General features: G+C 41.7%; 1 protein-coding gene across 1 annotated transcript; it reads right to left on the bottom strand.

The window, feature by feature from the left end:
• Window positions 1-11,098: 11,098 nt before the first annotated feature.
• Window positions 11,099-12,965, bottom strand: TRNP1 (TMF1 regulated nuclear protein 1). Its single transcript, XM_082248577.1, has one exon. It carries the CDS (start codon window positions 12,393-12,395, stop codon window positions 11,193-11,195), a length of 1,203 nt encoding a protein of 400 aa, XP_082104703.1. The 5' UTR covers window positions 12,396-12,965; the 3' UTR covers window positions 11,099-11,192.
• Between the last annotated feature and the right edge of the window lie 51 nt (window positions 12,966-13,016).

Raw genomic sequence — 13,016 nt, 5'->3', positions numbered from 1 at the left:
TTTCTTATTCAATTTCCTTTAGATTTACCTTAAACGATGTAGTGCAAGGGCCTGCCTGATTGCATACAAATTGAAAGTGTTTAGGTTTGACCCTACATTACATGGTTTTGGTAAATCTAAAGGAAAGTTGAACAAGAAAATTGTATAGTGTATGGCCAGCCTTAATCTGTGTCTGTAGTGCATGTTCAAACCTTAAAACCATAAATAATAAAAGTGTTATTAGATTTTTACTCCAGGTGTATATAACTTGTTTGAAAATTCTAGAGAAATGTTTAAATAATGCATTACAATTTATCTAAACCCATTTGAATTGTAGTTGACTAAAATGTATGAGGTTTTAGTCTACTAAAATCTACTGGAGATTTTAGTAGACTAAAACAACTCAAGATGACTAAAATAGGACTAAAACTAAAATAGCATTTTAGTCAAAAGACTGACTAAAACTAAATTGGAATTTGCTGCCAAAATTAACACTGCACTCCAGCAGTGGACAGTTCCTCAACATCCCTCACAAAGCCCTGAACCCTGCATCTTGAGGGCACCTGACTGTCTCAGCATGGGGACGCCAGTCTTGCAACATGGAGGAGCAAGCAGGAGCAGTGGACTGGGTATATAAAACTGCTTTTTCCAGTTCCCCAAACTTAAACATGCATTTAACCCTAGCAGTGCGGATGCAGCCCCAGTGCAAGGTAGGATTTTTACTTACTATGGAGATCAGCTTTAGGCATTTTTGCAATACATACAGTTAGGCTGATTTATTAAAGAAGCTGAGAATATTCACACAATAAACTGAGTAAAGATTCTCCAATCATGGGAAAATAAAATCCCTGTTAACTTTCATGGCTTGACAAATCCCAGGTCCCCATGGCGACTAGAAATAGAGTCCTGACGCCTGGGCTTTTGTTAGCTCATTCACTGTTGGCACCGGGCAGTGACAAAACTAGCAGGGTAGCACTTGCTTTGTCTGTCCTGTCCACACTCCCCGGCAGTGCTATGCCTTTAGAGAAGTTGATGTCTGGGTGGGAAGTTTAAAGCCCAGCAGCCAGAGGAGGAAAACTGCCAATAGCTGATGCCTCTACATCCATCCACTGTGAGTGAGGTCTCCTTCTTTCCTCCATTCTCTCTCCTGCCACCCAGTGAATACTCTAATCTAAGAGGGACTCAGATGTAAGGGTTGCTCTGTAGACTCTAATGTAAGGGGGTCCCAAATTCCCCCTTACATCAGAGTTCCCCTTAACACCAGAGTCCACAGAATTTTCCCTTACATGACAGCACCCCTTAAATCAGGGTTCCCAGAATGCACAGAGATCCTTCCTTACAGTGTAAGTGGAAATTCTGCAGACTCTGATGCACGTTCTTAGGGATCCTAAGAAGAATAAACAGACAAAAGCTGAGAGGCATGACTGTGTGCAAACCTGTAAAGATACACATCAGGGCTACATAAAAGAGAAAGGGTTTTGTCGTTGGGGAAAAAAAGTTTTGTTAGTTAAAAAAAAAAAAAACTGGCTAACTTTTTTAGCTGGCTCCTAGATTCAAAGCAAATTTGTCAAGCCCTGACTTATTTCATCTGGACATGATTGGGTAACCAAAGTGAGTCTTCACACAATGTTCCCAGATCTTTAAAGAAATCAACCTCATTATACAAGACTTCAGTGCTAAAGCATCACACAGTAGGTGACCCTACTAATTGAAAAAAAATATATAAATAAAAAGAAACGCCCCATTCTATAGCCTTCCCTAAGTGATATAGATGGCATGCAGACATGACGTTAAGAGTAGAAAGATGCAGAGATTCTAGAGAAGAATTCTGAGCCCAGGAGACTATGTGCTCCATTTTATCTACTGACTCTCCTCTCGTAGGCAGTGGCTGTGCACAGGAGGGTTGCCAGCTCTTGTAAGTCACAGAAAGGCAAACTTGTTGCTGCTATTAAAGTCAAATTTCTACCTTTCTCTAAAAAATGTAGAACTACAGTAGTATTTAACTTCAGAGAATATATATTATTTATATATTTTAAAAAAATGTGGGTGATCTTTAATCATTACATTCTTTAGCAAAGTATGTTACTGAAAATACATTTACCTTTTACACTACTCTAGGTTTTATAACAATAATAGTCATTTACAATATATATATATATATATTCATATATACTTAAAAATACCTGACTATAACTATACTTAAGCAGCCAATATTAAAAGTATATATGTTGAAATGTAATATCCTTGTGATTCTATTATAGAGAATATGTACTGGTAATAAAAAGCAGATTTCCTAACTGGTCTATTGTAAAGCTAAGATCTTCACTAGTTAATATGTAATATCCATTGTATAACAATCAATCCATATATTGTTCTCTACACAATACAGTTATAGACACAAATCCTGCAAACCATATTTTTAAAGTAGCCAGTTTCATTCGTACGGATTTTATTTTAGTCAATAGTGAAGTAAAAAAACAAAAAAAAAGCAAAACTGACAAAGTTTTTTTCCCCCCATTGTTGACTGAGCTTTATGTAGAGAGATATATTGAATATCAATGTATTATTTCTATTAGAATACATGAAATCTTCCTGAAGTGCACCTTTCATAATATGCAAGTTGCCAATGTTGGACTCCTGAAAAGGTTAGTTGCCTGGCTTTAGAATGCCACAGACCAAAAAAAGCATGAAGCATAGATATGCAATAATTGCACATAGTTGGTTTGATTTACTAAAACTGGAAAGTGCAAATCCTGGTGCAGCTCTGCACAAAAACCAATCAGCTTTTTTTTTTTTTTTTTTAATGCGTGTCTGTCTCTAGCCTAATACTTTGAGTCATCGACTTGAAACAAGCACGGAACTAATAAAGTTAGAAAGGTTCAATTAATCTGAATTCCCCATTTTCATTCATTCATAAAATCAGTATGACAATCAGTAGGTTAACGTTTTGAGAAGTGATAGCAACCTCCACATTCCATAAAAGTCCACCCAAAATTGCTGGTGGGTTAAAGCACCCTCAAGATTTTTGTATTGCCTTGCTCCTACAAAGCCAACACCATTTTTCTACATTTCCCATTTTTTGACAAAGTAAAGCCTAGTACACACGCAACGATTATCGGCCGACCGATCGTCCGTCTTTTGTCCAGAGGGGTGTTTTGTTGGTTGGAATGTGCCTAGACTGCACACGAATTTTCTCGCCCGACAAAATTCTACTTCAGAAGTGATATCATGTGTTGGTTTGCTCTCTTTGTGTTCTTTCTTCTCTGAGCATGCCCAGTCTTGCTCATTAGATTTTTCCCTGTCGAAATCTGTACTGACTGCACGAAAATAGGCAGTGTTTTGACAGTGCACAAAAATTTTATAGCCTGCACACCAGATTTTTTTCGGCCAAAAAGTTGGAGTCGGTTGTCGGAAGCATCATACATAAATCGGCAGATCGGTCATCGGACGAAAATTCCCTGTCGATTTTCGACGCGTGTGTACGAGGCTTAAGGATCCTTGTAAACAGAAGTCTTACTGCACAGGATGACCTGAGAAATATAAGAAATCTGTGCCTAACTCAACCACCCAAATCCAGGCGATATTTAAATATGTTTTGAGCATACCAAGTTTTTGCATTTATTAATGATATAGCTATAAGGCAGTGGTCTCCAAACTGCAGCCCTTGTCCTGCCTTTATTCGGCCCTTGGGGCACTATTCCTCTCAATATTATGAGACACTTTTCATCCAATTCACACCAATAATAGGGCATTATTCATCCCAATGATACCAAGGATGGGGCACTATTCCTTCCACTAATATGGTGATGTTTATGCCCACTGATGCCAGGAAAATTTCCACCGCCGTTAATCACAGTAAGCCCCCCTAGAGTCTGAAGGACAATAAATTGGCTCTTTGTTTAGAAAGTTTGGAGACCCCTACTATAGAGGATAGAAACTACAAGCACAAGGATTTATAAAACAGATTTTGCTACTAAAAAAAGATGGAATGCCCTGGCACATTTTAAACAAGATTTGCAACCTCAATCAAGCAAGAGACGAGAAAAGTGCAAAAACGCTAAATCACTGCTCTCAGCAGCTAAGAAAAGTCAGAAGCAGCAGTTTTAGGAGCTGTCTACTTTACCTAAATATCAGAGACAGTACAATATTTACAGGAATCCCCCCTCTAATCTGGATTAAAAGATTTAGGACCCATTCACACCAATGAGAGCTGGTTATGGTGCGCATAACCCATGCACACTGGTGTGCTTGTGCAAGCAGACTGCAATGTGTTGTTTCAATACGTGCCTTTTTTTTTTCCTTCATTTTTTTAAAAACTTTAAACTTTCAGATTCTTTTTAACTCAAGGCCCGTACACACGTACCGATCGTCGGCATACAAACGTCGGTGGACGAAGGATCTGCCGATTGTACGCGTGTTAGTATGGTGCCTCCGACAGATGTCTGCGCACAATCCGCGGACAAAAGTCTTTCTTGCAAACATGAAAATTTTTGTATGCCGACACCAGAACGGACGATTGTTCGCCTGTCAGTACACAATTCGGCCGACAGACCGCAGATTTGCAAGACTGGGCATGCTCAGAAAATAGAAAACACAGGGAAAGTTAACCATTACATGACATCACTTCTGCAGTCGGCGGACAAAATTCTTGTGCTGTCCTTGTGCTGTCTTTGCACTTTTCAGCAGACACCGACATCCCGGGGAGAAAAGAGGAACATTTGTATGCCGACCATCGGTACGTGTGTACGGGGCTTCACACAACGTTGTTGTGCTCTGCATTTTTTGCAGTACACTTGTGTGATGTGAACAGGGCAAAAAGCGAACAATTGTTTTTTAGGCTACAGTCACACAAGCAAATAGCCAGGATGAAAATGACAGCAGAAGGAATGACAGTGATGGTTGCCGCAACTATCTGTGGCTGTCCGCACAGCCAGCGGTTACCTGCGGTGGTCGCTACTGGATGCACTGTGTGTGTCTAGCTGCTATGTTCGCACAGATAATGATAACCTGGAGTGATTACTTTTGGTCACATGCAAAGTGCTTCCAGCAGCAAACACCGCAGGTAACTGCTGGCTGTGCGGACAGCCAAATCGCTGTGGCGACCACTGCTGTCATTTGCACCAGGGCTAGTAGCCCATGTGAATGTCGCCTAAAAAACAAATTTTCTCTATGTGCCCTGTTTACATAATACAAGTGCGCTGTAAAAAATGCAGAGCTCAACAATGTGCAACAATGCGCTGCTGTGCATAGAGTCACTGAAGTGTACAAGGTTTAGCGGCAAAAACAATTGCAAGAATCAGCAGATTCCTACCGCCATCATTCGAGCTAGGGCTAGTCGCCTGTAGCCTTAGAGTTCATGCGCAGATCAATGCACCCGGTGTGAACGACCCCTTACAGTGCTTTCCTTTCTGAGTGCTTATCACAATATAAAAATTAGCAGCTTACCATGATCTTTCTAAAAAAAACAAAAAAACTTACTAAATTGTCACAAATGTAGGGCCCTTTGCACATGCAGTGTCTGGCCCCTGTACATGCAATCCTCACGTTTTCACGAGCCTGGAAGGCACAAAAGCAGCGTCTAGCCCCCCTGCCTGTCAAAGTCTATGGCAGGCTGAAATAGGCTGTGTCTAGCAGGCAGCAGCGTGGACACTGCCCCTGTGGCTCTTGCGCACACTAAAACGCCATAATGGCATGCACAGGGGCTAAACACCCCGTGGGCAAGGGCCTAAATATTAAGCAATATCTTCAACTTAGCAACACCAGAAAATAAACTATAAAATATTTCTATATGTACATACAGGTTAATATGCTGAATTTTACACTGAATTTTTAGAGTAGCAGGATAGAATAAATATGCTGCAATAAGAGCTAAAAAGTAACCTTATTTTTAAGTGCATCTTAAAGCAGAACTTGACTTGAACCTTCCCCTACAGCAGTGAGAGACAAGTCAATTGTGAATGATGTAGCACTTATTGTATGCATTCTGCAGCTCTTCTTTTGCCTAGGTCCAATTATTCATACATTCCACAGTGCTTTATGGCTATGAGGCAGCCACCATATCAGCAGAGGAGCATGCTATCTCTAGGCAACTCTTTTTGTCCCCAAACCAGACCTCCTGATGACACAAAGAAGAGAATGTACCAAAACTGGAGCAGCTGTTCATGGTATCCAATCAGCTTTAAAGTTTCCTTTTCAAAGCTTAAAGGGTAACTCCCCTTTTGTGGGGAAAAAAGAAAAAAAAATCAGCAAATAAAGAAAAACAATATAGCATATACAATTGCGACACAAATCATATTGTGATTGAATGTTAATAAAAATGACCTTTCCTTTTTAATCTGCAGCTGTTGCAATTTTCTGAAAATGCAATGCAATATGGCTACCGGGAGCTGTTCTGTACACAGAATGTGTACTGACCACACCCCAGAAACAATTTCCTGCTTGTGTGATTGGCTCACCAATTTTCCCAGAAGTCTGCCTAAGATACAAGTAAGATTTCTGGCATCCCCTGCAACACAAATGTCATTTTTTGGGAGATACCCCCAATAGGAACATGTCTAAAGGGATGCAGGCCCAGCAGATTTCCTCATTAGAGCCCTGCAGCCGCCACAGCTGATAATTATGAAACCACTCCCATTAGACCCACATAGCACAGAGGAACAAACAAATGATTTATTCAGAATAACAAAAGGTAGGAATCTGCAACAAAGTTTGTTAAAATCACTGAAATGTACATAGATCACCCAGAGGGGAATTTTTTTTTTTTTCCGCAACAAAAGTGGAGTTACTCTGCGCCAGATTATGTCTGCTCCAGTTTTAATAAATCCCTCCTCAAAAAGTGTAATCAATTAATCAGAAATGGTCAGTGTAGTCCTTGGGGACGTAACACTCCTGATGCTATAGCAATAGTTCTTAACCAGAAGTAAGGGAACCAAAGGTGGCATGAGACTGCAGGCTCGATTCATAAAAAAATAAAAATAAACACAAGACTGACCAATTCCCTAAATAATATACGTACATACGTATAAAATATATTACATACACGCACACTGGATTCTTTGCATTGACATTTAAGTAACATTGTCAGTAACTATACCTCGATTACATGTTTTGGTTGCATGAAACAATATATAAGGTTATGTATTTGTGATTTGCTGCTTTTATATAAATATGATAAAATCCTTATACAATTCCTACAGTTCTGTTTCTAGCTTTGCATAAGTAAAGGAAACCAGGCTATTGAGAGCTTTTTAAAGTCGTAGTAGTACTTAATGTGACTTGTGATTTTTTCTACAAATACATTAGGGGTTCTAATTGTAAAAAGGTCATGGATTAACAGTGTGCCTAGGCACTGGTACGTGTACTTAGGTGCTGCTGCTTCTAATCAGTAATGATATGCTTAAGATACAATGGGGTTGATTTACTAAAACTGGAGAGTGCAAAACTTGGTGCAGCTGGGCATGGTAGCCAAACAGCTTCTAAGTTCAGCTTGTTCAATTAAAGTGGTTGTAAGCCCTCACATATACCCAGTGAAGTGAATAGCCTCTGATGATACACGGAGATTAAACAAATCCTCCTAGATACGTTTTACTTGTGTATCTGCAGTCTTGTCCTGTCTACAACCCTTCAAAAAAGCACAATTGTGATAAAAAATACTTCTGTATCTGCGAGGAGTACAGAGGAGGGGGTGGAGAGCTGCAGTTACAGCTCTTATACACTGTGTGAGAGCTGATTGGAGGAAAGGGACACTGCCCCCACCCCACACATAGGCAGAGGAATGAAGGAATATGCAGAGCTGTATTTTGAAAAGCCAAGCTGAGTGCTTATCTCCCTCCCCATCACAATTTTATCCTGTGTCGGGAAAACGTCTCAGAAGTGACTCTGATAACAGAGGAAAGAAGCACCAGAAAGAAATGACACTTAGGCTTCATGCACACTGGACATTATAAAAACATCAGTAGCTTTAGCTGTAGAATACCATATTTTGGCATTAGTTTTATTTTAGCAAAATTAAAGGCCTAATAACTGCGTTTTTCAGAGTTAGAGCATTTTTACAGCAAAAAAAAACTCTTCAAAACGGACTAGTTCTGGGGTTTTTCCTCTAGCCAGAAAACGCCCCTGCCAAAAAAACACTGATAAGAGCCTATGCGTGCTTGGACACATAGGATAACATGCTGGGGAGTTTACTGGCTGCAGAAAAAATTCCTGAAGCCAAAAACCGCAGCTGTAAAAATGTCCAGTGTGCATGAGGCCTTAAGCTAGGCTACACACTATACAATTTTCTATAGATTTTTTTCCTTTAAATTTACCAAAACCATATAATATGAGCTCAAACCTAAACAATTTAAATTTGTATGCAATCAGGCAGGCCCTTACACTACATAGTTGAAGGTAAATCTAAAGGAAATCTAATAACAAAAGTTGTATAGTGTGTATACGGCTTTACGCCCCATTTACACCTGAGCGATTTTCTGCTTGAAACTTATAGCTCTAAAACGCTCAAAAAGCCAAATCCCATTCATTTCAGAGGCCCCTGTTCACACCTGAGCGCTCTGTCGCCTGAAGCAAAACGCCTGTCGCTCAAAAAAGTACATGAGCTTCTTTTTGGCCTCATAGACTTTATTTGAAATACCTGACTTGAGTGTTTTACGAGCGTTTTGTTGCTCCTTTTCCGCTCAAATAGCAGCTCTCCACCCCTAATTTTCTCTCCCTCTCCTCCCCCTAGTGCTTTCTATTGGCTAAACAAAATCACCGGAAGCTGTAAAACACTTAATACGCTTTAAAATGCTTGTAAAAAGCTGCAAAAAGACTTTACATAAAATGGCCGAAAAAAAGCCAGTAAATCGCTACGCTCAGGTGTGAATGGAGCTGTTAACAAAAGTAATTGCCCTTAATAATAGGATGGCAGCTGGATTGGGATGGCGCTTACAAGTCCAATCTGGTCACCCAGTGGTTAATTGACTAGATGGGGGAGGTCCGATGAGGTGTACATAAGGAAACACAAGACAGCGTATGGGTGTCCTCAGTCGAAGTCCACGTGACGAAACGCGTCAGAATGTACATATGTTGCTTCCAGCAACCGGAGACGCTACTGCGGCTAGTTCCGGGAATCGCCGAGGCCAGCGGTAAGCACGGATCTGCATCTCACTCGCAGACGGCGAGCAGCGGTACTCTCGGTTACTATACACATACATGCTCTGTTGATTAAAATTGATGTAAGCAGATTTGGAGTGTTTTATACGGAATAAAGCTTTAAGCAATATTACACTATCCCTGTGCCTTTGTTTTTGCTTACATTGTATTGGAGGCTTATGGTCCCTGATCCTGGTACTGGGAGAAAACTTAAATATCCTGATCCGAAGCGCCTGGGATTATTGGATGTCCATTGGAAAAGGGCCCATGCAGCCAAAAGCATACAGGCATAAAAGATTTTGTTTCTGGTGAATGTCCATTTCTATGGGGAGCTCAGAAGGTGTGGTGATGGTGAAATTAGTATACGCCTGAAGAAACACCAGGGTGATTCACTGCAGTTTTGAAAACCATTTTGCAACCACCATTTAACCCTATATGCACACTTGTTTTTATGGACATTTAAAGATGAACTAATAGAAGCGCTGCTAAATGTGATTAAATGCTGCTAATTTGTGCAGGAGAGATTACATTTCAATACTGTTTGAGCTTTAGAGAGAGGCAAGTAAACGCTACAGATATATGTGCTTTGTTCACATTTCATGACTGAGGTTTACAGCCACTTTAAAGAGGTTGTAAACCCACTTTTTTTTTACATTTACCTATAGGTAAGCCTATATTAAGGCTTACCTATAGGTGCTATAAATATCTCCTAAACATGCACCGTTTAGGAGATATTTACAATGCATGCAGCCGATGACGTCATTGGCGCATGCGCTCTGAAGGAACGGCCACCCCTGCCGTTCCTTCAGAACCTTATGCTGTGAACGGCGGCTCTCTCGCGCATGCGCGGGAGTGATGTAATCACGCCTCCGGCCAATCAGATGGCCGGAGGACGCGGACAAGGAAGCAGGGCGGCCAGACTGTTGCTGAGCAGGCGACACTTCGGGGGCTTCGTTTTTAGGTAAGTATTTCATAATGAGCTAGTATGTGATGCATACTAGCTCATTATGCCTTTGTCTTTACAGGTTTTTTTTCACATGCATTTACTTCCTCTTTAAGCTTTGACAAAAAAAAAGGGGATTAGTTTCTATGCAGAGCTGCACCAGATTTAGCACTCTCCAGATTTTAGTAAATAAACCCCAATGTTTTACTAAATGCATGGTCATGTTATATTGCGCTAACGATTACCGGTTAGGACAATCTAACTTTAGACATCGATCCGCTTTAAAACACTATTTTTGGTTCCCCTGCTGAGTCGTTACTTTATATTCTGCAGAATGATGATCATGCTTCTATAAATATATTACATTTCGCATGGCCTCATTAATTCATTACATTAACTCCCCCATTACATTACAAATTCAGGACCTGATTCGAGAGCATTTCAAAAGACAAATCCATTCCATCAAGGATTGCGTGAAGAAAGTCTGTCCTGTAAACAGTAGCAATCGGTAAAAAAAAAAAAAAAAATGCATTATCATTTAACAGAGCATAGTTGGAGAAAATTTCATACTGTAGCAGCCTGTACTTTTTTTTTCATCACTACTTCACATTCAACCGCATAGCAGCTTTGTTCAGCATTACCTTTCCTAGCAGTCAGTTATGGAGAATGCCCGACATACATTGTACACAGTGAAAGATCAAGTCATTATATAATCAGAACAGCTTGTAATAACCTCAGTACAGATGCTGCAGAAATATGGTACTGTGGGCACGGAATGTCACTAGTGATTTTTTTTTTTCCTGTTAAGAAGCTAAGTGCTTTTAGGAACATGGAGTCATGTCAAACGATTACATAAAACATTGGTGCAGTTAATATTTTATGGTGTACGAGCATAATTCTTAGTTTTAGGGCCAAGCAGTACTATAATGAAAAAGCCTTAAAGTAAAAAGGAAACTGCCAAAATGTTGCATCAAGATGGATTAATCCTTTTTTGGTAGGAAGAGATGCAAGTCTTTTTTGGGGTATAGAATGGCAGCTTGTAATAAAAAAAAAAAAAAAAAACACTTGAGCAGCATAGCTTTTTAAAACGAGAAGCACATTCAAAAGACTACAAGGTCACAGGGAGCCCTGAATCTATATATTAATCTCTTGTAGCAAGTTCATCACTACCTATACAGCCTCTTAGCACTTGGATTCGACCCTGGAAAACTGCACAGCGTGAATGGCGAGGGTGCTGAACGCTGCGACGCTCGCTTTTTGAAGGCCAGGGTACGCACAGAGCACAAGCCAGCAATCGTGGTTTGTGATGGCGCAGAACTTTCCGAATTCTTTGCCCGTGAACTGCCGTCTGCACCTCAGCCCGACCCGCAGCCTCTACCAGTTTCACCAACCCCTCCTTCTGCCTTGCTACTCGCATTTCGGCTTGAAGAAAGACATAGTGCACCTGTTGGACTCTCATCTCCAAGGCACAGAGAGCCCGCCTGCGACATTCCACCGCCATCAACCTGCGTCGCGCCTCCATCAACTCTGACCAAGGGGGGTTAGGAGTCACTGGAAGCTGCTCCCCCTGCGTGGAGGCTCTTCGGGATGAATTAGGAGACTTCAATGGCGACTGGGCTGGAGAACTATGCGAGGAGCTGCACGATGCATGTCTACATGGGGTGGATGCGGCTGTTTTACGAAGAGAAAGGGACGGGCTACAGCGCGATGAATTCTGAAGGGCAGGGGAGTGATGCTGGGCAGAAAAACGTTCATCAGATGTTTTTTTAGAAGTCGGTTTTGGGGAAGACAATTTAGATGGTGAAGCTTTTGAGCTCAAGTCAGAAAGACCTGGACAGGGCTCCTGAGGCTTGGTGGGGGATATATTGGGGCAAGACCCCAAAGAGCGTGGGCTGAGGGAAGGTGACTGCGATGGAGAAGAGATATTTTGAGGAGAGCTCAGTGTACTATCAGAAGTAGAAGGCTGTTTAGGGGCCTGGTGTTTAGATCCAACAGGAATTTCAAGAACGTTGGGCTTTGAGGTAAAGGCGTGAGGCGCTGAAGTTGACTTACTGATGCTGGATTCGTTGGTGACCGCAGCTTCTGCAGGGGACGAGCTGCTGCAAGGACTCGGAGCTGACGTTTGAGGCAGTCCTTGCGGGGCAGAGGCTGACCTTTTTGGAGAATGGCAAGGGGTTGAGGAAAACCTAACAAAAAGGCTAGAAGCGTTAGCGGGCTTCCGAAACGAAGACACCTGGGAGGAAGGCACGGATTTGTCATCTTTGGTCTCAGTCTCTTTTGAAGACCTTGGATGGTTGAAGACCCTCTGGAGATTCCACAAGGCACTGCCCTGCACTATAGGCATGGTAGCAAAGACAATCGTAGTAGCGATGCCAAGGCTGGAAACGAGTCCTTTCCTGCAGCGTGCAAGCTCTTGTTCCCGGTGATGTAATCTTTAATTGAGGACATCAAACATACCTAACATGACACTCATCGACAAGGTGAACACGCACAAGGCATTAGTGGCTGAGATGCTGATGTTCCTCCAGGCATGACTTCACATCTGTCCCAAACGTCAGATGCAGAGACTGCTCTCCCCTGGCAATGAGAAGCTTAGTGCAGAGACTCTCCTCATATGCAGTTTGATGAATGCTGCAGAAGTCCCTTTCTCCTGAATACATACCATCAACCACAGCACAGATCACCCCAGCAGCCGTATGCCTGCTTCATTCATCATCAACCGTCCTTCTGCAGATCTCTTCTCTAGCAGCGACATGACGTCACCGCTCGAAGACTGAGGGGGCAGTGAATCGGCTAAGCGCTAGAGGCCAAAACCACCACAGCCCTGTGCGCTCTAGTGCTCGATAACCAATACAGGTGTGGCGCGGCGGCCATTTTTCCGGAGACCATAACTATTCCCAACGAATACACCTGTGTCCAGTAAGTTTGTAGAAGTGACTGCAGCGCTACCAGATTCCTCTGTTAA

This window comes from Pelophylax lessonae (genome assembly GCF_965119305.1).
Source record: "Pelophylax lessonae genome assembly, chromosome: 2".
Taxonomy (NCBI): Eukaryota; Metazoa; Chordata; class Amphibia; order Anura; family Ranidae; genus Pelophylax; species Pelophylax lessonae.
Note: the sequence above shows the minus strand (reverse complement) of the source record. Positions and strands in the feature narration are given on the sequence as shown.

Coding starts and splice junctions, on each gene's coding strand:
- TRNP1 (XM_082248577.1), bottom strand. CDS start 12,395: ATGCCTATAGTGCAGGGCAGTGCCTTGTGGAATCTCCAGAGGGTCTTC.